We start from the raw sequence: 25,870 nt of genomic DNA on the forward strand, positions 1-25,870 counted from the left end.
AATTTACACATCACTGTGTGACCGCGGTGTGTTGCCATCTATGATTGATATTACCACAGAGCACATTAGGTTTGGTGCTAAAGATGTTGAATCTCAAACACCACAGAGCTGCAATTTACAATGTAAAGAAACGGCTTACAGTGTGTTTGAAGAGCGTTTATCAAAGTGCATCAATTTTCTTTCTTCATGATGTGTTCATTTGAAACATCCCTTCTTGTATCAGGCTGATATACTAGTCTTTATTTTCCATTCGTTGGCTATTGGTTTTGTATGTGTTCTCTAATTGTGCATCTACAAAGGAACATCTCCTTTCCTTGCCTTGCCCAATTATGGTTTTGGTAAAGGTTGTTCTAAGTGCTTGTTATGTCCATTGGTTGCTTTCTCAGTTTGTGGCTGAATGTGTTGTTATTGAATGAACTGAAATGTCAGTGGGAAAACAGCAGAAGTCCTCTTTGTTGAGCACAATATTTCTATAGGTGCGCTCTAAACATACTGGATTAAAAACAAGCATTTTTGGGTTATTTGGCAATCCAGCGCTGAGTAAATATTGGACAGAACATATGCTGGGTTATTTTGACCCAGTTTGTTGGGTTTTATACATTAACCCATTTGCTGGGTCAGTCGACCTGATATGGAAGGTTTTATATTTTAAATGAAAAACAGGAGCCGCAGCAGCAGCCACTGGGAATCTGTGGAAAGAAAACTGGTATCAGTAAATGATAATCTTCTTGAAAAGTTACGTCAAAATCAGCTTCACCTCGTGCCATCTCGTCTATCTGACATTGAATTTTCAGTTTCAACCCGTCAAACATATAACAATGAAGTTGCGTCATGTTTCAGTCCTGGTCATGCATTCGTTTGATAAGAGGTGAAACTTGGTGGCGACAATGTGACGTTGACTTTGGGTGTAGATCCAGTGTAGTCTAGCATTCCAAGCAGATATTAGCTGGGACGTACATGTAAACAAAAAAGATGAAACGTGAGACTACAATCGTTTTTCTCTTTATACAATTTGACAGGAATACAATGTAATACAAACCTAATTTTATTCGGGTAGTTTCCCATCAGTCAAGTTTTCTCTCAGAACAAAACACAGAAGGATCTTTGACAAATGTATCCAGTTTTAACTGGTTTAGCACAGACTATCCAACATTGGGTTACACTGACCCAGAACTTGGTAGGTTTGTGAGAGGGTTTGTCATTCGTATTGGCAGTAGTTTTGTCAAAAGTACTGACTTTGGTAGCAGTCGCTACAGGAATTTTTAAAAACATCCATTTCCCGATAACATTTGAGTGATGTTGAACAGCGGGAATGGACATTTTAAAAACTTCAGCACCGACTGGCACCGAAGTCGTACATTTGACAACACTAATTGACAGTAAAAATGACCCGGCATGTACCTGGGTAAAAATATTAAAAAAATGACCCAGCATTTTTTTGGAGTGTATAGTTTTCATGGCTGCTTTTTGAGGTTAGCATATTTTTGGCAAGTTTCAGTTCTATAAGCAGAACAGTGTACATTAGGGTTGGATTGAGTGTAGAGGTCTGCGCGGGACTGCTTTTCTAGTCCCGCTCCCGCCCGCTCCCGCGAGGTTTTATTCCGCACCCACCCGCTCCCGCTATATATTCACACTTTGTTCACCCGCTACCCGCTTAGAATAATTTTCTTCCCGACCCGACCGTTCCCGCTAAAATTAGTTCTCGTTTCCAGAATCTCACATTTAACCATCAGGAAACAATATCGAGTTTATAAAACTTTTTTTTCGCAGTACATCTATTATATTTCCATGTTCCACTGTTAAGACGTATATTACAGCCCTGTATTTCACCCCGTCATAGATCAAATGCGGGCTACAATTATATTTTATACATTCAATGGTGATAAAAAAGTGCACGCAGTAGGCAGTAGCTTGTCACAACACCAGCAAAAATAATCAACATGACTGTGAAATAGTAAGGAGATATTTTAATAATTTATTTATAAACTATTGTGTTTTCTGAGTTTTTAACGATCCTCCTCATCCATCTCCTCATTGGACGCACCTTTAGAGAGAAATTCATCTTTACGGATTAGCTGCATAATAAAAGAGTTTTTGTTTTCGATCTGTTTTATTTCGTTAAGTACTAATTTAAAGCTTTCTGTATATATTTATCATGTCTGACAAAAACAACGGTTAAATAGTTTACACTGAAAAAAAAATGTAAGTGATCGGGCTTGAGCCTAAATGCATTTTAGCTTCCACTCTCCGCACAGACATGCGCCAAATAGCGCACATTTATATATTATTATTTATATCTATATATGTAGCCAATTCGTGATTTGAGAAGTCAAATTCAAGCACAGTCAACTCCGCTTGGTCGTTACTTTAAGAAACAAAAAGCTTACGTTTAACGAACAAAAAATGCTCCAAACGCTTTTTTCTAAATTAACTTAATAAAAAAGAAACGAAATTATAATCACTTTTCCATTACATACAAAACTGAACTGTTTTAATTGCCGTAGTAGTATAAATTGTTTTGGCAAAGCGGAAAAAAGACGGGTTTGGGTCAGGAGTTAACAACCACACGGATTGCGAAAAATCAGTCAGCATAACTTTATGAAGATTTTGGCACTCCAAACGTGGCTTTGCGCTCTGGAGTAACGCTGATAAACATTTGCCCACAGAAAAACACCATCAGTACCCCATTTCCGCGCCTATGAGACCTTGCCAATAAAATGCATGACGCAGAAAGCACTGGTCCATGAGTGCATAACAGTTATCAGCGCAGGCTGTTGCCGACAGGTGCTCGATAAAAATGAGTAAAGCTCAGATTTGCTGTTCAGAAAATACGTCGGGAACGGGATATTGTTACCGCCCGCTCCCGTTCAAATTACACCGGAGTTACCGACCGCAACCGCTTTTATTTGGAAATTTATTCCCGCGTCGCAAGAATTCTGGTCGGGTCCCGCGGTTCCCGCGGGAGAGCCGCGGGAATGCAGACCTCTAATTGAGTGTATAAATTTCTTGATTTTAATTGATTCTTATTTTTTGAAAGCTTGATTGCATTAAGCGTTGTTACTTTTGGCATGAAGCAAAGTTTTTTTCTTTTAAATTCTGTCAGTGTTATTATAAAATGAAACAATTATTGTTTTGGTGCTGTTTAAAATAATGTGACAGATCACTGTAGAACCCTCAGTTCAAGCAGCATGTGAACAGATCGTCTTTATCTTTTTACTACTAGTTATAGCACAAAATAAACATAAATGAACATCAGAAGGTATGTTGAAAGAAACAGTTAGGGCCCTATGATTTCTGTGATGCAGAAAATGTCTCATTTGAACTGATCAAAACTAGGTTGGAGCACTTAAGGGCAAGTCTGTGTAGATTAAGCTGTGTTTTGAGCCTCCGCTGCCTCTATATATGAGTACATGAACACATAAACATAATCTCTAGAACTGTTTGAAGAGTCCCTCCATGCACATTTTACCGTTTCTTGTGAGAAAAACTATTTTCGTATCTCATACGCAGAAACTTAAAGGTCTTCACCACATCCTGTCAAAATAAAAGTTTGTGAAAAACTGACAAATATATTCCTTAATGTAATGATAGTACTAATAGTAATATTATTATTCAAACATTATTTTCTAATGAATATTTACCAGAAATAATTATTTACCAGAATTTATTTACCAGAAAAATGTAAATACACAACACACACAGAACAAAAAGTTTTAGACTAATAAATTGAACTCATAAATTAGAGATTTTTTCTTAATTAAATTTGAATGAAACCACTAAAATAGAATACAAAAAAGTATTGAAAAACACAGAATTTGATATAAAAAAACTAATTTGTCAAACAAAAAAAACCCTCAAAATTATTTTATAGGCCCTGAAAATTTTATTTTTTTAACCTTTTATTAAATTCAATTAAATAAAATGTATTTTTGGTTTGGGTTTTAGGCTAAATGAATGATTTTGATGTTTCTGTAAATAATTCATATTGGTGCCACAAAGTTAATACAATTAAATAAAAAAAAATGTTTAAAATAAGTTTTAAAAAAAGTAATTTTCAGTTTTCGACCACACATTTAATTCTGAATTTGGTTAAAATGTGTGTGTGTATATATATATATATATATATATATATATATATAAGTATAATTTTATTTGCCATGCTGTTGTAGATTTGCTCTGTCACTGTACTCAACTTCTGGAAACTGGCATCATTGATATAGTTTGAATTTTAGAGGCAGAGTTTTTTTTTTTTTTTTTCTGGGGCTCCTCAATACTTAAACGACTAATACAATAAAAACAGGAGGCAGAGCAGTCTGTGTTTACTAAATGTAAATCTTTTTCCTCATTGAAGCTATACATGATTTACTTCAGTGAGCTTCATATTGATTTTACTGCCAAAGTGGGGCATTGCGAATCCGGGACGGTGAATTGCAGAGCAAAGTCAGAGGCAGTCGTGTAGTCTATCATGTCTCTTCCATCAGCAACCGCACCGCTGACTGACGAGGACAAGAGTTCAGAAGCTAAGAGACATCCTCCCCAAATCAAAAGCTGATTTGGAGTCAGTTAGTTGGGTAACACCTTAACCAAGCTGTTGATTCTTTGCAGCAATGATAGCAAATCACAGGAAGTGTACTGAGCTGCTAGGCATGGATCAGATGTGTGGCTTCCTAATGACTTCAGATGTCTGACGTCGCTGTGCCAAACACAGGGGGGTAGATTTCTCTGTGGTGTCCGCCTAAAAATGAATGACCTTCCCTGCATTACATCATCCTCTTATTATGGGCAGGTAGACAAATAAGAAGACAAATGGATGAGTTGAGACTGTCAGGGGATGGTTTGATGAAGGAGACAATGAAACTTTAGATACATTGTAGGGCTGGTCAATATGACGGTGCAACAGTGCAACGGTTGACTTTTTTCTTACTAAAATTAATTACTTTTTATACTATGGTGGATTTATCCATGTGGTTATTAGTGGGTAGGACTGCTTTGTGTTACTTACAGGTGGCATATGAAGAAACATCAACATGGGTGTTATTTAGATTCAAAATACAGATTAAATTACATTGTCTGTGACAAATTGCCGCATTGAAATAAAATTGCGGTAACGTGTGTGTATATAGAGTATTTTACAATGTATCTCATTAGGATTAAGTCTGAACTGGCCAACCCGATCTCATGCCAATTCGTACATATTTTACAAGGTGGTTAATTTGCACGAATTTGTATGACCTTACTCGTACGACCTTACCCCTACGGATTCATATGATATTTGCAAAATCATGTGTATTGAGTTCCCCAATTCGTATGAATTTGTACGATTTTAGCCACCTCGTAAAAAATGTACGAACTGGTTGTGAGATAGCTTTGAGCTGTCTGGTTTATAATATTATTTTCATTTTTATTATTGCTATAATGACTTATATTTAAAAATTTTTTTTTTTTAAATATTTTAAAAAGAAAAAAATGTTTTGTAAAAAAATATATATTTTTACAAATGAAATTATATTTTTATTTATTTTTAATGTTTTTACAGTATTTAAAATATTTAATTTATAAGCCTGTGGTCATGCACCCCACCCCAAAAAACTTAAAAAAAAAAAAAAAAACTTTTAATATTGGCCCAATCAGTTTTATTTTATCCCAAATCCCCTCCCCCCCTGTTTTCAAGTGTTTATTTTTCTGAACTCTGTTTTTTTCTGTTTTTTTTTTTAATCTTCCTTTGTTTATTCAATTCTAAAAAATGTGTCAATACAAATATTTATCAATAAAAATAATTAATTGTTTTTTTTTTTTGGTGTGGATTTTTTTTTTCATAATTTAATTTAACTGTAATAATCAAGAAAATGTGGAATTGAGTTAATAAAATGTTAACTGAATAATTTTTTTAAATTTTTTTTTACAATAATGGGCATTATAATAATAATAATAATAATTATTATTATTATTATTATTATTATTATTATTTTAGAGCTTCTGTTTTGTCTTTTAATTTTTCTGGATTCTGTTTCTTTCTGTTTTAATTTTTTTGGATCTCCTTGTATTTATTAAAGTATAAAAAATGTGTCAGTACAAATATTTATCAATAAAAATTATCTATTGATTTTTTTTGGTTGTGTATTGTGTTTTAATGATTTAATTTAACTGTAATAATCAAGAAAATGTTGAATTGAGTTAATAGAATGTTAACTCAATGTATTGCTTTTTTTTTTTTTACAATAATGGGCACTATAAAATGTTTTTTTATTTATTTATAGAATGTCTGTGTTGTCTTTTAATTTTTCTAGATTTGATACACATTAACTAAAATACTGAAAGCGTGAAAGGCATGAAACATTAACTATATAATATTTTTTAATCAAATGAAAGCGACCCTGCACCACAAAACCAGTCATTAGGTTCAATCATCTGAATAAATAAGCTTCCCATTGATGTATAGTTTGTTATGATGGGACAATATTTGGCCAAGATACAACTATTAGAAAATCTGTAATCAGGGGGTGCAAAGAAAAAAAAAAAAATCTGAGGAATTTGCCATTTAAAGTTGTTCAAATGAAGTTCTTAGCAATGCATATTACTAATCAAAACTTAATTTTTTATATATCTATGGTCGGAAATTTTCTGTGTGTACATGATCTTGACTTAATATCCTAACGATTTTTGGCATAAAAGAAAAATCGTTCATTTTGACCCATACAATGTATTTTTGCCAATTGCTACAAATATACCTTTGGCTAATATGATGATGAATGTGTGTTTCTATGTTTTATTTTGAATATATGTAGACCTACAAACAGTTGCACATCTAGTTGCCTTAGAAAAATCGATGAAGTACAATGTTCCCCAAGGCTTGTAGTACTACACACATCATAACCTACTGTCTCTAATCACAGTCTGTCTCCCTCCATCCCTCCCCTAATTCTGTATTTGTTTTTATCATCTGACAGACAGAGACTCTGGATGGGGCCTTTCCAGTGCCTGACATCAAACTCCACAGCAACCCCTCTGCGTTCAACGTCTACTGTAATGTACGGCACTGCGTGCTGGACTGGCAGCAGAAGGAGGCCGCTTTGGCCCTGGCCTCCCGCAACTCTGTGCAGAGCGGCGACTCAGACAGCGAGGAGGAGGAGGAGTACCGCGAACCCGCCGTCAAACTGCCCAAGGTCAGTCGACGACATTGTGTATATGAAAGCCCAGTCATGAGATTAAGTTCTATCGTTCATGATTTAGCTTGAATCAACTTTTTTGTTTTGTTATTTTTGCCTTTTGTAATTCTTATGATAACTGCAGTGCTATATTATGAGAATATTACTTCAGTGCTGTTAATCATATTTGAGATTCCTGTGTCTGGTAATGATACCAAACATGAAAATCTGACCTTTTCCGTGTTTAAGTGCTATAAACGGGTCTCTGGTGCATCTACGAACCAAGAAAACATACAAAGGACAACCTAGTAACTTTATTTTGCTAAGCCTTTCTCTGCAAGCATGTGAAAACATGAGCCCCCTTAATCTGCAAGTTTCCACCTACGACGCCGCCGTTCTGTTTTTGCAAGCGACAACGGTGTACCAGTTCTTACACCATGGCAGAAGTTCAAGCAAAGCATGCTAACTGTTCTGTCATTGGCTGCACAGACGAGCACACAACACTATTTAAAGTCCCACGCTCAGAGGACAAGAGAGCAGTGGATTTATTGATTTATTTACTGTATATTACGCTGCTGCAACACAGATTTAATATAAACATGCAATTTCTTTCCCAGCTGTTTACCTTCACATACATAACCTACTGTTTTTGTAACTCATGTGTGTTTTTAACATAAACTTGTGTGTGTTTGAGAGTTCAAGCGCAATAAGAGATGAAAGAGAACTTGGTTTAGTACTCACATGCTGTGGGTATGCTTAATAATAGCATAATAATTAAAACCAAGCAGATGGTTTTTTTTGATAGAATATCTGACTGAGATATGAGCTGTAAAGGCACAGCACTATTTTGGAAACAGGGTCGGGGAGCAGCAGCTCATTTGCATATAAGAGACATGCACGAAAACAGCGTGTTTTTGCTTTCACTCAAAATAGGCATTTTTAAAATGATATAATAAATAATCTGTGTGATATTTTGAACTGAAACTTTACAAACACATTCTGGGGACACCTGAGACTTATGTTACATCTTGTAAAAAGGGGCATAATAGGTCACCTTCAACAGTTGGTTGTTAGATCTAACAGAACATTACATGTAATTAAGTAGGATATCATAAACTGGCATTCCCAGATTTCCCTGTGCAACATTTGATAGCATTTCATGTGGTTTCTTTGTTACCTAAGCTTGTGGAAAGGCTACTTGTAATGAACTTTGATTCTTCATGTGACTTGCTCTTTTAGTATATGTTAAAAGTTAAGAAACATTTTAGTATTGTGCTTGGTTATGCTGATTCAGCAGAAAATGAGTGTTGGATTTACTGGATTTAAAATGTTTTGTTCAGTTATTTAATGGAATTATTTATTTTGAGTGTTTTGTATTTTATATCCCTGTAAAAGCAGCTGATTTTTTTTAATGTGCAGGTTTTGAAACCAATATCCTGAGAGTACAGCATGTTTCTTACTCTGCAGTGCGAGAATGGCCAAAGGGAGGCACTGCCATGTTATACCATCATCAATGTGCCATTTCCTCTTCACATCACAGCCAGATGTGGACGGGTGGCTGATTAATTCCAATCTCCACTTCAAAGATCTTGTGCGTAGGCTACAACCTAGAAGAAAATGTGCTTAGGGATAGGAAGGAAAAGGAATTAAATTAAAATCGCAAGGAATGTTTCTGGTTCTGATTTGACTTAACCTTTCTAGTTCCCTAGCGATTCAATATTTACAATGTTTAGCATTTTTAAACATTCAAAACATTGTTCTAACGATATAATAATAGTTGATAGTTGAACGTCTGTTATATCATGTTTGAACCTTGAGAGACATTACGCAGGATCATTTGTTATTTCTCTCGGACGTCCTATGGACAAAGCAGAAATTCTTTTTTAGATGACCTTGAAAGATGAACCAGGTCTCTTGCTATTATGGCCCAATACAGTGTCTTATAACAAGAAGGAAGCACTTTTAGGAACGAACTGTTTCCACAAAGAAACTTCCCAAAGATTCCTTCATTAAAAATCTCGGTTTATGTTCACAGTTGGAATGAAGACACTGAGGATTGCTACACAGCAAGATCAGTATCTTAACAACATTGAGATAAAAGAGGCATAGCCAAACTAACTTAACAAGCTCATATGATGTGTTCTACATGCTGGTGCTCACTGCTCACATAAACCCATTAGATGAAACGGCAACACCGTATTAAAAGTCTCTCAAAGTATACCACATATACTGTTCTTGGCACAACATTGTTGCTATAGTGATAGATTTTTCCACATCCAGTATATTCAGATACGGCTTTTCTGTTGGATGATGGTGGTTTTATACTGAATAAGCTACATGATTAATTTTTTTGTTTGTGTTGGAATAAGTATTACTTGACTGTGCTTGAAGAGTGAGAAAATAGAGTGCGACAGACAAGTTCTCTAAATAAAAAAGGTTGAACAATAACGTGAGCCTTTCAAGATCTATCATGAACTAAATGGTCCAGTGAAGTTAAATGGTTCTGCAAAAGCCAAAAGTCATGTTTAATTGTAGAATTCCCTCTTAAATACTACATTTCAAATCTTAAATACCCACAATTCTGAAGAGATATCTTACCATCAAAGTATATTGATTGATATACCAATCAGAGTAAAATAAAAATTAAAAAATGATCATGTCTGTGAAAATTCTTTTAGAATTAAGTCTATTTCTGTGACTGCTAATTAATGTTAGACATTAGACATTTTGAGTAAATCTAGAAAGTCATTATTGTTGTTTTTGCATTTTAAAGGGCACCTATTATGCCACTTTTACAAGATGTAATATACGTCTCAGGTTTCCCCAGAATGTCTCTGTGAAGTTTCAGCTCAAAATACCCCACAGATCATTTATTATATCATTTTGAACAGCTCGTGCATCAGATACTTTGCCAAAAAACATCTGTTTGGTTTTGATTATGTCTGTTGCTCTGAATTCATGTGTTTTAAAGCCATATCAGTTTAAACTTCTTATATAGAGTTTTCTAAGCGCACGCATCCAACACACGCACACAGAAAGTGACTGTCACACACGGCATGTGAGTACTACACTAAGTTGTCTTTCATGTCTTATTGCGCTTAAACTGTCAAATACACACAACTTTGTTAAAAACACATACGTTAAAAAAACACAGTCTGTTATATCTGAGAAGGAAAACGGCTGGGAAAGAAATCGCAAGAAATCAAAATGGCGGCGCCATGGGTGAAAGCGTGCAGATTAAGGGGCGGTAATATTATAATAAGATTCCCTTCCTACGTCACTAGAGTAAAATCTGAGTGGCTCATTTTTTTCACATGCTTGCAGAGAAATGCTTACTAAAACAAAGAGACTTGGTTGACCTTTTATGGGTTGGTAAATGCATCTAGGGACCTGTTGATGGCACTTAAACACGAAAGAAGATCCGATTTTCATGATATGTCATCTTTAATATACATTTTATATGATTAATTTGCCTACTGTCTAGATAGTGGCATTGGCCACTAAAATGTAATTTCAGTCAATCTAGTGTGGATAAATGTTATATCACATCTATGGTCCTCTGCTCCTCAGATCATTGGCATTGGGCTCTGTGGAGTGTTTGAGCTCATCAAAGAGACTCGTTTCTCGCACCCGTCACTGTGCTTACGGAGCCTTCAGGCCCTCCTAGATATGCTCCAGGGACAACAACCGGAGAGCTTTCAGACCGAACCTCCAGATGTGCTGGGTGAGATACCTTCTCCTGTTCAAATATACTGATAACATGTATAAGTGAGTTTGTGTGTTTCAATTGTGACACCACTGTTGGCCCTGCAGAGTCTCTCTTTCATCTCCTGCTGGAGACCACCGTGCGGAGCACAGGAATGAATGACCCCACCGGTCAGACACTCACGGCGTTGTCCTGTGCCTGCCTCTTCAGCCTGGTAGTGGCCTGGGGAGACACTGGCAAAATCCTTCAGGCTGTTTCCGCCATCCTCACCAACAATGGCAGTCATGCATGCCAGACCATCCAGGTGAGTCAATGCTTTGAGATGTGCCTGTGTTTCCAAAATAACATTTCCTGAAAATGTACTCACCCCCATGTCATCTAAGATGCTCATGTCTTTCTGTCTTCAGTCGAAAAGAAATTGATGGAGAAGTTCACTTCCAAAACAAAAATTTACAGATAATTTACTTCCCCCCTTGTCATCCAAGATGTTCATGTCTTTCTTTCTTCAGTCGTTAAGAAATTGTTTTTTTTAAGGCCACCTTTTCAGGATTTATCTCCATATAGTGGACTTCTATGGTGCCCGCGAGTTTGACCTTCCAAAATCCAGTTTAAATGCAGCTTCAAAGTGCTCTAAATGATCCCAGCTGATGAAGAAGGGCTTTATCTAGCGGAATGATCAGTTATTTTCTCAAAGAATTGGCAATTTATATACTTTTTAATCTCAAATGCTTGTTTTGTCTAGCTCGGTATGAACTCCGGGTCAATGCAGTTAGGGTATGTCGAAAAACTCCCATCTCATTTTCTCCTTCAACTTCAAAATTGCCCTACATTGCTGCAGAAGTACCGACCCAGTGTTAACAAAGTGAACGTGCAAGGAGGGTCAAGTAAACAGCGATTTTGACTTGTCATAAACCGGAATACACAAAGTTCACGAGGGCTAGACAAGAAGAGCATTTGAGGTTAAAAAGTATATAAATTGCAATTTTTTTAAATAAAATAACTGATCGTTTCGCTAGACAAGGCCCTTCTTCCTCAGGTGGGATGGTTTGGAGCCCTTTGAAGCGGCATTTAATCTGTATTTTGGAAGTTCAAACTCACGGGCACCATAGAAGTCCATTCTATGGACAACATTTCTGAAAATTTTTCCTCAAAAAACATAATTTCTTTACGACTGAAGAAAGAAAACATGAACATCTTGGATGACAAGGGGGTGAGTAAATTATCTGCAAATTTTTGTTCTGGAAGTGAACTACTCCTTTAAGGTTTTTGTGTAAAAAATTCCTAGATTTTTCTCCATATAGTGGACTTCAATGGGGATCAACGGGTTGAAGGTCCAAATTGCAGTTTCAGTGCAGCTTCAAAGGGCTCTACACGATCCCAGCCGAGGAATAAGGGTCTTATCTTGTGAAGCGATCTATCATTTAAAAAAAAAAAAAATACACATTTATATACTTTTTAACCACAAATACTCATCTTGCACTAGCTGTGCAATGTGTGTCCACGACTTCATACTTTACGTAATCATGTTGGAAAGGTCATGCGTCAGTAGTTCTTCACCATTTTCTCCTTCAACTTCAAAACCATCTGTTGTTTTACCTTTTTACAAAGGGCGTTTGATTTTCTTTGCACGTTCGCTTTGTAAACACTGGGTGGGTCATGCGTGACCTTTCCAATGTGACTACGTAATGCGTGAAGAAATGCGTATGCGTAGTTTTTAGATAAGACCCTTCTTCCACGTCTAGGATCATGTAGAGCCCTTTGAAGCTGCACTGAATCTGCAATTTGGACCTTCAACCCGTTGGCCACCATTGAAGTCCACCATATGGAGAAAAATCCTAAAATCTTTTCCTCAAACACCTCTCTTTCTAAAGGATCCAAACTTTTATTTTTAACAAATGGATTTCTTGCTTGCTAAGTGAGGTTGAGATTTTAGCCTGCATAAAAAGCCGCTGTTCATCTGAAGTCAGGATGACAGCACATTACCGCTCATCTCTCAGCATGCTATAGCCAGAACCGCAACTGCATGTAGAGGTCAACAATTGAATTGCCTGAAAATGTCAAATCCCTCCGATTTCCCGTCTTTGTTATATTACTCTGCCAGCGTAGAGTCCCTCAGCCAATTACTCCTCAGCCTTCTACCATCTGCTTGATATGCGTCTGTCATTTTTTTTTTGCTTATTTAAAGTGTTTTAATGCTTTCTGACAATATCACACACTGATTTGGACATCAGAGGAACTCAGAGTTCATTTGTTGTTACCAAGGTAACTACAACCTAATTGGAGCATGAGTAACTTGCAGGGCTTGTGTAAAGTGTGATATCTGAGCCATCGCTCTGTCAGTTTACAGTGCACACGTCCAACTTGAAGTGGTTCAGAATGGAACTAGAAAACAAGCAAATGCTGCTGTGTATATATTTAAATCAACTGCTCTCTCTTTTTTATTATGTGTATTTGTTTTGTATTCTGAGAAATCATTAATTTAAACCAAACAGCGAACTGTGAATATTTATTGCACTTTTACGACTTACAGATAAGCAATATTTAATCCTTTGAATTCATATTCACAAATATGACGTTACCTGGTAGTAAACATCAATATTTACTTAAAAAGCTACAGGGATTTCCATGAGCAAATCGCTGAATCATGGATTTGATTTGATTTATTGACATGGATAGTTTGAAATAAATTATGGAAATAATTAGAGAGCTGGCAGTGTATGACTTGAGTCAAAGTAAAGAACAGAGAAGGGTACTTCATCCTCTGGAGAGCTTGTGCAATAAAACTAAATGTCACTATTGACTGAGAGTCATCTGAAGCAATAACATTGATGTTCTAGTATATCAATAAACCTCTTTGTCATCTATAGCTTCGCTCATGAAAGTACCTAACAGCCATGGGCTGAACTCTGCGGCGGGGTCAGTGAAGACACACACAGTGGTTTATGTTAAATAAAGATCAGCATAAATATTAAACAGGGGAAATAAAGTGTCCTGGGGATATGTTGTGAGGAGGGCATGATGTCCTTCTGGTGAGTGGTCTGGTAAAGTTCAAGGAGTTCAGAGAGGGGTTTGGCAGGGCTTTATTTTAATTCCACGTGCAGAATCATATGAACAAAAAAGTCAGCAACTGCATTGTTTGAAGTCTCTCAAGTCTTAAAATACAACAATAACACCGTAACACATGTTCATTTTGAAACCTAACTTCACTGAGTGAGTCATGTCAGTCTTATTCAGCCACAGAGTGAGTCATTAGACTGATTCAAAGCCATGACAAACCAGCAAAGTCGTTTTGATTCACTGATTTTACCACAAAAAAGTTTTTGTTCTTGTTTTTTCTACCCATATAAGATTGTATTCTAATAAGGTTATGACTAGGGATGCAAGATATTGGATTTTGCTGATATATGATATACCAATATTTTTCAACTAATTTTTGGCCGAAAACCAATCAAGATATATTTCCTTTTGTTTTTGGAAACAACACCAAGTCTCTCCTGTGCTGAGATTAGAAACAAAAAGTTTACATTTTGGTTAGTTGAGTAAAAATCAACAGTACTTACCTTCTTTTTATTAGAGTACATTGAATACATTTTTTTTTCATAGAGAGGCAGTGGTCACTAGGGGTGCAACGGTTCAACTAACTCACGGTTCGGTTTGTATTACGGTTTTCGAGTCACGGTTTTCGGTACGGTTCCGTATGGGCTATGTTTGGGGGGAATTTTTTTTTTTTAAAGTTAAGAAATAAGAATAATCTATCTAACTACAAGCAACAGCACAAATAAATACAATAGAGTAAAGATACAAATAAAATAAACTGATTTTTCGTTTTTTTAGGTAGGTCTAACATTAGTTTTTAGGTACAGAAACTGAATAAAAAGATCAAATGTAAGGCATTGCATATTTTGCAGTATAAATTGAAACTTAATCTTTATTAAAGTTACAAAAGCTATTCAATCAAGAGTGAGTGATTTCCTTGTTGTTGCTGTTCGGTAATTATGACGAAATAGCTGTCAATTTAAGAGAATGCACTGATTCTTAATGTTTAGCCAGCTGTGTCTGCTAGGATACTTGCTAAGACGAGAATTTTGACAAATTTTTTGTGTGAATTTGTCCATTAATTTGTCCAAGAGCTTAGTATTTGCGCGTGTTCTGAGGTGCGGATTTGAGCGCTTCGAATGAGCGCACACGCACAGATCTTCTCACTTCCACTGCACGCGCGAGTTTCCATTTTATGGCTCTTAAATGTTGAAACAAAGTTTAGTTTAAGTCCAGATAGCAATGTGTGCTGTTCAGGTCTCACCTGCACACAAGCGCTATCAGCACCCGGGAGAAGATGGAATAAATGACTGCTCATATTCCAGCATATGGCACTCGCATTGAACAAGAATGGTTTGTCCATGTTTTTTTTATTTAATCGCTGTTGTAACGTATTGGGAAGCCAGAATGCGCATCTCTCAACAGAAACACACATTAGCCGAACCCTGTTTGTTTTACATGTTGTTATTTAAAACATATTACAGATGCGTTGTCAGATTCAAGTTGAACCGCGGTCCTGGTGCGCACCAGACCGTGGGAGGAGAACAGGACGGTTCAGGTGTTTACTGAGAACCATTGCACCCCTAGTGGTCACCGTAACATTTTACTAGAATTTTTTTTATTTGTAGATGGTCTAAAGCTAAGGTCTAAGTTTCTCGTCTTACCGGCAAGATCATTTTTAATATCAGACCAATACCGATATTTACATTTTATCGGTCAATTCCGATAACGTTCCGATAATAATGTGCAGCCTAAGTTTCAATACCACAACAAAGGCCACTAGCTAAATAATAAGCTCAAACATTATTAAAGACTAGTGAACAGACAGCATTCAAACAGTAGCATTCAGGTACAAAATGAAATAAAGCAGATATTGAATGAAGTTATCAAATGTAAGGTAGGTTGATGTCAGTTTAAGACCTACACTGAAAAAATCGCTAGATTTGTTTTGAAACTATTTTTACTCAGAAATAGAAAAGACTAAAGTAGTGTACTCCAAAAATCGTTATTTACAACTATGATTTTTTTTATGTACTGTCACACATCTGGTTTTTACTTAATTGTTTACATTCACGTAAAGGCATAGTTCCCCCAAAAATGAAAATTCTGTCATTAATTACTCACCGTCATGTTGTTCCAAACCCGTAAGAACTTTGTTCCCCTTCAGAACACAAATCAAGATATTTTTAATGAAACCTATTAGCATACACGTACGTCATGGTACTCTCTTAAATGTGTGACACAGAACAAATAAAGTCTTTATTTTTGTTGTCTTTGCGCACAAAAAGTATTCTTGTAGCTTCACAAAATCAAGGTTGAACCACTATGTAACATGGACTATTTTAACAATGTCCTTACTACCTACCTTGAAGTCTATGGAAAGCTCTCAGATTTCATAAATTCTTGATTTGTGTTTTGAAGAGAAACGAAGCTCTTACAGGTTTGGAAGGACATGAGGATGAGTAATCAATGACAGAATTTTCATTTCTGGGTGAACTGTTCTTTTAAGACATAACTGACTGTGTTTGCAAAGATATTCAGCAAGATTGGCATTTTGAATTTGAAGGGGAATAATACTCAAGAACTGTTAAAGGTGTTATATCTTCAATATACTTTCATACTATACTTTCAAGAACTATCTGACCCGACTCAATTTGTGTAACAAAAGGTTCCAACAATCCTAAACGCGCTACAGAGGAGTGTGCAGGCAGTGCTGGTGGGAAAGATCCAGATCCAGGAATGGTTTGGGAACGGCATCAAGCGAGCCGCGCTGATGAACAAATGGGTTCTGAAGGAGGTGAACATCGATGAAGATGAACGCTGTCTTCTTCAAACTGATGGTTCCTTCCTCTACCTGCTCTGTAAAGATGGCCTCTACAAAGTGGGCTCAGGGTACAGTGGCACCGTGCGGGTGAGAACGTCCTTTATTCACCTTATTACACAATGGAAATTAGACAATTCTTAGCTTATTCTCACTAGACAATGTTATATATACAACTCAGGTTTTTATTTGACAGTTTCCACTCTGGTTTTGAGATTTGTGAAGTCGTGGATGTGGGGTTAGTGCTGATGTAGCAGGTTGTATATCCTTACGTTTGTGGGGTGCTAATAAGAGTCTATCGATCGCAGGGCCATGTGTACAACTCCACGTCACGTATCAGGAACCGTAAGGAGAAAAGGTCATGGCTGGGATTCGCCCAGGTATTGACTTCTTGTTTTATGTTTGTCTGCTTATATGATGTCAACATACTCCATGTATTGATATAATGAGGGTTTGATTTATTGATTGTATCTCATAAAAAAAGCATTACATGCTTGTGACGTTTTCAACCAGAAATGCTATTCATTGAACAGCCTTACAAAAGAAATGTTCCTGTGGCGATTTGCTTTACAGGGTTGTTTGCTATATCGAGACATGAACAGTCACAGCATGGCGGCCATTAAGATCAACCCAGAGACTCTGGAGCAGGAGGGCACCGTCACAATGCCGGGTACAAACACCCCTCTTATGTGCTATTGATCGCTAAGAGCAGGGCAAATAAATGGCTTGACCAGCACACTTTTCTTCTTTGTGTTGACACGTTTCCTATTTAAACAGGACGTATTGAAGGGCTTGTTCCTTATTTCCCTGAATAGTCAATAGTCTTTAGTTTGTCATCTATATAGCAATGAATATATTATGTAGTCATATGAATTAATTTATATTAAATATAAATGATTATGACTTATGATTAAGTCTTTCTTAAATGAAATCTTCCTGTAATTCAGAGCTGTAAAAGTGTCTATTACAAATTAAAATGCCACTCTTTCTCTCAGGTCTACAAGCAGATGGACAGAACATTGTATTCACTGATGGAGAATATATCAACCAGATTGCAGCCTGCAAAGATGTAAGTGGTATTATTCTTTGGCATTGTCGCTCTTCTCCAAAACCTAGTGAGCTGCCTTTGTAGGAATAGTCACGAAGGCTATTCTAAAATGTAGGCTGCATAATTATTCTAAATGAAAAGGCAGCTGTGAATGAGTTCTTCAGGGTGAAGGCAGTCCCACAATGAATTGTGCCAGCAAAAAAACAATCTAAGAAGGTAGACAAAGCGAGCAATATTTAAATTTGTATCATGCTTTCTTTAGTAGTAATTATACTGATCCGTAAAGGTATTGACCAAAAGAATTGTTTGGAATAATGTAATATAGTGTAATGTGCTAAAGTTCGGGTCAGTAAAATATATTTTTGAATAATGAATACTTTTATCCAGCAGGAATCAGATTTTAGTAAAGACATTTCTAATGTTACAAAATATTCCTCCTTGCTTTAAAGGAGTAGTTCACTTTCAGAACAAAAATTTACAGATAATGTACTCATCCCTTGTCATCCAAGATGTTCATGTCTTTCTTTCTTCAGTCGTGAGGAAATTATATTTTTTGAGGGAAATATTTCAGGATTTCTCTCCATATAATGGACTTCTATGGTGCCCCCGAGTTTGAACTTTCAAAATGCAGCGTCAAAGGGCTCTAAACGATCACAGCCGAGGAAAGAAGGATCTTATCTAGCAAAACGATCGGTTATTTTCTAAAAAAAAAAAAAAAAAAATTCAATTTATATACTTTTTAACCTCAAATGCTCATCTTGTCTAGCTCTGTGTAGAGATTAAAAAGTATAGAAATTGTAATTGTTTTTAGAAAATGATCGATCGTTTCGCTAGATAAGACCCTTCTTCCTCGGCTGGGATCATTTAGAGCCCTTTGAAGCTGCATTTAAACTGCATTTTGGAAGTTTAAACTCGGGGGCACCATAGAAGTCCATTATATGGGGAGAAATCCTGAAATGTTTTCCTCAAAAAACATCATTTCTTTACGACTGAAGAAAGAAGAACATGAATATCTTGGATGACAAGGGGGTGAGTACATTATCTGTACATTTTTGTTCTGAAAGTGAACTACTCCTTTAAGTGCTTGAAGTACTTGAATTTGGGTTTTTGACATTTGAGGCCTGGAAAACTCTTTAAAACAGATATATCCCTAAAGAGGTTCTTGAGTAATGATCGAATTCTTGAAAGAAGATGCATCTATGAAATAAGTGTTTAATTTAGTCAGTAAGCACATCTTTAATGCAAAATGTACAAATTTTTTTCCCGCCTTTTTCGCTTATTTTAGTTAATGTCGGAAAACAATCAAGCTAAGCAAGTAGTAGTACTGACAGTGTTGTGTAAACATGGCTGAAGATGCGAAAAAATTAACAGATGACCTAAATCGATTAAGTCATTAATGCTGGAACCGCTCCGATTGATTCAAACTCGTGACTTCAATCATTCATTTCAAGCGATTTACTAGCAAAAACCAGATCAAAATGAAAGAGTTCATTAATTTTTGAATTTCTGCATAGCCTGTAACGGTTTTAAAAAGCATGTAGTGATGGGTGAAACAGCTTTTCGAAACTCTGAATCAGTTAAACCATTGCATCACAAAATGATTCACCGTTTCGAAGCATTCCAATCAGATCGCATATCATGAATCATTTGTTTCTGATCGGGACTTCAAATAGCGTATTGTGAATCATTTGATTCAGATCGAGACACGTATTGTGAATCATTTGATTTAGATTGCATCGGGTTCTTGAATCATTTCGCCAAATCAAATGATTTGTGATACGCAATTTGAAGTCCATATCTAAATCAAATGGTTCGCCTTATCACAAAGTCAAATAATTCATGATCCATGATCCTGATCTGAAATTATGGTTCGCAAGTCATTATTCAAATCGGGTCTTCAGAGGGTGGATTCGCGAATCATTTGATTTAGATAGCGGGTTTGCAAATCTTTTGCTTTAGATCAGATCTACGAAGCAGATCATGAATGATTTGATTCAGAATGGGACTTCAGGACGGGTTCGTGTATAAATTATTTCCGATCAGGCTTTCAGAGCGATTTTCAGAAATCAGATTTTTTTTTAGTTTCTTAGTAGAAAACATTTAAACATTAAGGCAGTACAGTTTAAAAAAGAAAGTATGCACAAATACAAGAAAATTAACAGTGGCTTTACTATAGTAAAAATGTAGTATACTTTGTAATACTTTGATAGTAATACTTTGCATATGCTTTAATTTTGTCATTTTATTAGTTTTATTAGTATATCCGTTTCTCATTTTTCAATATTTTAAGTGAGATCTGTGATGGTAGTCCTTGAAAAAAAAAAAGTAGTGCTTAAAGTCCTTGAAAGTCCCGGAATTTTATTTTATCGGTTAATTAGTATAGGAATGAACCCTGTTCAAATTAAATATTTATTTAAAAAACTAAGTATATTTATATATGTTCATATTAGAATGATTTCTGAAAGATCACGTGAGAGTGGAGAAGACTGGAGTAATGATGCAGAAAATTCAGAAATAAATTATATTTTGAAACATTTTCAAATAGAAAACAGTTATTAAAATTAGCAATAATATTTCACAATATTACTGTTTTAACTGTATCTTTACTCAAATAAATGCAGCCTTGTTGAGCATTACAGGCTATTTTGAAAAAAAGAGAACATTTCAAAAATCTAACTGACTCTTTTGAACAGTGTATTGTATATCAAATAAAATTTTCCTGCTATTTAAAGTTTCGTGCCATTAATTTAGAAACACGCTTATGTTAAACTCTAGAATAAGTTGTATTTACTAGAAAACCATCATTTGCAGAAACTGCTATTGATTAATTTTTCAAAAAATTAGCGACTGGCTGATGTAGCCAACCAAAACAAGTGTTTATACGGATCTGTTAGACTGCAATGGGATTAGAATAGATGGATAATAATGCTAAAAACCCCTAATAAGGTTTAGTTTGTTTAATCCAAAATGCACAGCTCGTTTTTTCAATGCTGTGGTCTTAGTCAGACGATAACAGATTTCCCCGTTCCTCCCCCTTGCACGTCATACAAACAAGATCAGTGCCTTTTTCTCAAGTGGTGTGATTGTGGCTGTCAGCAGCACCTGATCTCCTTTGTTTCAGTCGATTTCAGTCGTGCGCGTGTGTCTTTTATATGAGTGTGTGCATAATAGCTGTGTAGGCAGGGGAGGGGCTGCAGCAGTGGACGTGGGCATTTCTCTTAGGATTGAACCCACTGGCTGATCATGAGTAGGCAGCAGTACGGGGAGGAGATGTGTTAATTCATATCTGCCTTTGAAGATCTCTTTATGAATGCATGAATGAGAGACTATAAGAGGAGGAGTGCTGGGGTTAAGGGGAGGAAGTTGTAAGGGTTAATGTTATGAACTTATATCTTTGAGGAAGGACGAAGGGCATGTGCATTTGTCAGCGGCGTGATTTTGCCTGGAGCAAAGAGCGAGGTTTTTGAAAGCTCACTCACATAGTCGTTAACAGCGGCAAATCAAAGACCCCATTGTGTTGTCGTCTATTTTTTATCACACGCTCACTGATGCAAACTCACAGGCTGCAAACTCTAGTCTCACCCATATTGTACACACCCTGAACTCAAGTGTGTGTGTTTCTGGATCAAACTGGCTCTGTATGTGTGAGGCTGCTGCTAGTAGTGAGGGTGTGTTTCTGCTTTGCATCTCCTGTGTGCAATGCTAACACAGTTAAATTCTCCCTTTGACCCTCACATGCTCACTGTGCTTCCTCAGATGAGAGGCTAAAGCCTCTAATGGTGTCAAAGCCTTTGAGATTATGACTATTCTGGTGAGCTTTAGAACAAGCCCTGTCATCAAAAGAAAGTTTAACTGTTCGGTATTAAGACGCGGTCACATTAGACTTTAGGCATGCAGAATTTCTTCAGCTGTTATCGTACAAAACAGGATATGATGTCTCTAGGCTTTTGTAGTAAACAAACAAACAAAAACATTAAAATATAGCCACAAGCAGCGATTACCGGGGTTCAAGCGCTTAAGGCATTTAAGCATATAAGGAAAACGACATTGTTAACATGTCTGTAACCAGCTAAAACAGTGATTAAAAGAGCGTTTTTGGCAAATCCAGGTAATTTACCATAGAACTATGTTTTGTATCGTTTATGGCTGTTATAGCGCCACCTATGGTTGAATTTTCTTTAAAACGTTGCATGCTTGTTTAGAATCATCTGTCGCATATCCTCACTTAGTTTTATGACGTTTTGAGTTTTCTTTTAGGAGTTATAGGCTTTTGGGTATACATGGCTATGCTGGTTTTAAAATGACTTTGTTGTAGCTAACCAAAGTGTGAAATTCAATAATTTTGAAAGGTGCCATAGAATGGAAAACTGTGCATGGACATGACATACCGTGAGTCTCAAACACCATAGTTTCCTTCTCCTTATATAAATCTGGTGTTTGACCACTGAAAAATAGGCCAATTCCAACATAACGCAGACTATTACGTAATAGTCGCGATCGTTAATAGTTACGTCCCCAGCATTTGCCCAATCATTAGAAGTTCTGCAGCTAGGCTATTGTGGAAAAAAAAAACAAAGTACATAAGATTTCACTTACCACATAAACAGAGTAAGGAGAGATGACTGTGCGGACGATGGCGAATGATTTACAGATCCTGAGCATCACTAACAAGCATCTAAAATATGTGATAAGTACTGCCGCTAAAAGTAAAATGATTGTGAATTTAAAAACGGCATATATAAATATATATTTTCCTCCATGTGTTTCCTTCCTGCTGTGTGAGAGCTGCCGCTCAACAGAGCTCATCATTATTATTCATGAACCTTCCAGATAAGGTAATAACAGACCATTTCATTCTAGGGACAAATCGTAGGGTTGTAAATGAACCTGTAAAACCGTTTCTGGAGAATTTTTGCCCTGTCCTATGCCATATACCTTCTATGTAGATATCAGAGAACAATTTCAAATATTGTATCAATAGATTCTATGGCACCTTTAATAATTATGGATCTAGAGGGTCCAGAGAATTGTACTGCAGTGGTTTTGTTTGAGATTGAGCAAAAGACCTAGGACTAGTTTGTTAAGTGGTGTTATTAAATAATCTTGAATATTTAAAGAACAATTTGATTGACAAGAGTGGTCCTAGAGTCAATGTTTTTCAGAATGAGGTGCTCAATCGTATGATGAACAAACATTTTGTGCAGTTTACGGTCAATTTTTGATCCTTTTTTTTACTTTATAGCGTCATCTGTGGTCTGATCTCCTTGAAACTTTGCATACAGTCGTGGCCAAAAGTTTTGAGAATTACATAAATATTGGAAATTGGAGAAGTTGCTGCTTAAGTTTTTATAATAGCAATTTGTATATACTCCAGAATGTTATGAAGAGTGATCAGATGAATTGCATAGTCCTTCTTTGCCATGAAAATTAACTTAATCCCGAAAAAGACTTTCCACTGCATTTCATTGCTGTCATTAAAGGACCTGTTGAGATCATTTCAGTAATCGTCTTGTTAACTCAGGTGAGAATGTTGACGAGCACAAGGCTGGAGATCATTATGTCAGACTGATTGGGTTAGAATGGCAGACTTGATATGTTAAAAGGAGGGTGATGCTTGAAATCATTGTTCTTCCATTGTTAACCTTGCTGACCTGCAAAGAAATGTGTGCAGCCATCATTGCGTTGCATAAAAATGGCTTCACAGGCAAGGATATTGTGGCTACTAAGATTGCACCTAAATCAACAATTTATAGAATCATCAAGAACTTCAAGGAAAGAGGTTCAATTCTTTTTAAGAAGGCTTCAGGGCGTCCAAGAAAGTCCAGCAAGTGCCAAGATCGTCTCCTAAAGAGGATTCAGTTGCGGGATCGGAGTGCCACCAGTGCAGAGCTTGCTCAGGAATGGCAGCAGGCAGGTGTGAGCGCATCTGCACCCACAGTGAGGCCAAGACTTTTGGAAGATGGCCTGGTGTCAAGAAGGGCAGCAAAGAAGCCACTTCTCTCCAAAAAAAAAAAAAAAACATCAGGGACAGATTGATCTTCTGCAAAAAGTATGGCGAATGGACTGCTGAGGACTGGGGCAAAGTCATATTCTCAGATGAAGCCTCTTTCCGATTGTTTGGGGCATCTGGAAAAAGGCTTGTCCGGAGAAGAAAAGGTGAGCGCTACCATCAGTCCTGTGTCATGCCAACAGTAAAGCATACTGAGACCATTCATGTGTGGGGTTGCTTCTCATCCAAGGGAGTGGGCTCACTCACAATTTTGCCCAAAAACACAGCCGTGAATAAAGAATGGTACCAAAACACCCTCCAACAGCAACTTCTTCCAACAATCCAACAACAGTTTGGTGAAGAACAATGCATTTTCCAGCACGATGGAGCACCGTGCCATAAGGCAAAAGTGATAACTAAGTGGCTCGGGGACCAAAACGTTGAAATTTTGGGTCCATGGCCTGGAAACTCCCCAGATCTTAATCCCATTGAGAACTTGTGGTCAATCCTCAAGATTCGGGTGGACAAACAAAAACCCACTAATTCTGACAATCTCCAAGAAGTGAAGAATGGGTTGCTATCAGTCAGGATTTGGCCCAGAAGTTTGAGAGCATGCCCAGTCGAATTGCAGAGGTCCTGAAAAAGAAGGGCCAACACTGCAAATACTGACTCTTTGCATAAATGTCATGTAATTGTCGATAAAAGCCTTTGAAACGTATGAAGTGCTTGCAATTATATTTCAGTACATCACAGAAACAACTGAAACAAAGATCTAAAAGCAGTTTAGCAGCAAACTTTGTGAAAACTAATATTTGTGTCATTCTCAAAACTTTTGGCCACGACTGTACTTGTCGTATGTGCTCACCTGTTTTTTTTTTTTTTTTTTTTTTTAAGTTTTCAGTTTTTGTTTAGGCTTTATAGGCTTTTGGGTGTATTTGGACATGGCCCCTTTCCTAAACGACCCCATTATTGCTTCCCAAAGGGTAAATTTTGCTGTTTTTGTATTTTTCCCTCTTATAGCGCCACCAAGTGGCCAAGCTCCATGACTTTTTTGCGTTACCTTAGTTTGAGCTCTTACATCTGCATTGTGAGTTTGGCGAAGATATCTCATTCCATTAAAAATGTATAGCTGTTTTTAGTAAAAGCGGCCCAGCCCCTTTCAAATGTTTTGGCATCACTTTGCAACCGAGAGTCAAAAGTTAAACTTTTTTTGATAATTATTGACCTAGAGACAGTTTTTTTTTTTCTAGATTGAGTGAAAAACCTAGGACTAGTTCGCAAAATTTTTTTTTTTTTTTTTTACATTTTCTCAATCATTCAACAAATGGTTTGATTGTCAGCAGTGGTTCCAAAGGCAAAGTTTTTCGGAATGAGGAGGCCTATCGTATGATATGAATATCATATGTGTGAAAAAATTTGCAATATACAATCGTTTACGCCCTTGAAAAATGCAACTTTCTCAGAGACTTTCAGGGCCATTAGTCAAACAGGCCCACCGAGATTAGTTCCACTGGTTTGGTTTCGATCAGGTGAAAAAACTAAGACTAGTCTGCAAAATGCCTTCACCAAAATTAGTTTAATATGGAGATTGATGATCCTTGTCCATTTTAATAATTGCAATAACTTAAAGGGATAGTTCACCCAAAAAATGAAAATTCTGCCATCAATGACTCACCCTTATGTTGTTCCAAACCTGTATGACCTTTATTCATCTTCAGAGCACAAATTAAGATATTTTTGTCGTTTTATGGTGATTAATGTTTTTGTGGATATGTTTTTTTTTTTTTAGGATGGCTTTGTGGTACGGATCTACGCCACCAGCTCAGACCCAGCCCTACAGCAGGAACTGCAACTCAAACTGGCCAGGAAGTGTCTTCATGCCTGTGGCATCTCTCTCTTTGACCTGGAGAAAGACCTTCATATCATCAGTGAGTGCACTTAAGCACTGCTCACACATCTATGCAGCACATCAGAGTTTAAAAGGAAGTACATTTAGAAATGAACTAACTTGGTGTCGTCTCTTTTGCGGTGTGTGTTTGTGTCCTCAGGCACAGGGTTTGATGAGGAAGCAGCCCTGATTGGAGCTGGCAGAGAGTTTGCTTTGATGAAAACGGCATCTGGGAAG

At 36.7% G+C, this 25,870-nt stretch overlaps 1 protein-coding gene across 1 annotated transcript in view; it reads left to right on the top strand.

The window, feature by feature from the left end:
- The window catches only part of mycbp2 (MYC binding protein 2), a 136,329-nt gene that overhangs the window by 11,326 nt on the left and 99,133 nt on the right, over window positions 1-25,870 (top strand). Inside the window, 9 exon segments of the mRNA XM_073845931.1 lie at window positions 6,948-7,163; window positions 10,716-10,869; window positions 10,959-11,155; window positions 16,556-16,798; window positions 17,017-17,088; window positions 17,282-17,378; window positions 17,704-17,777; window positions 25,535-25,673; window positions 25,794-25,870. Of these exon segments, the coding sequence (XP_073702032.1) occupies window positions 6,948-7,163; window positions 10,716-10,869; window positions 10,959-11,155; window positions 16,556-16,798; window positions 17,017-17,088; window positions 17,282-17,378; window positions 17,704-17,777; window positions 25,535-25,673; window positions 25,794-25,870 (1,269 nt within the window).

The sequence above is a fragment of the Garra rufa genome, chromosome 8, assembly GCF_049309525.1.
Source record: "Garra rufa chromosome 8, GarRuf1.0, whole genome shotgun sequence".
NCBI lineage: Eukaryota > Metazoa > Chordata > Actinopteri > Cypriniformes > Cyprinidae > Garra > Garra rufa.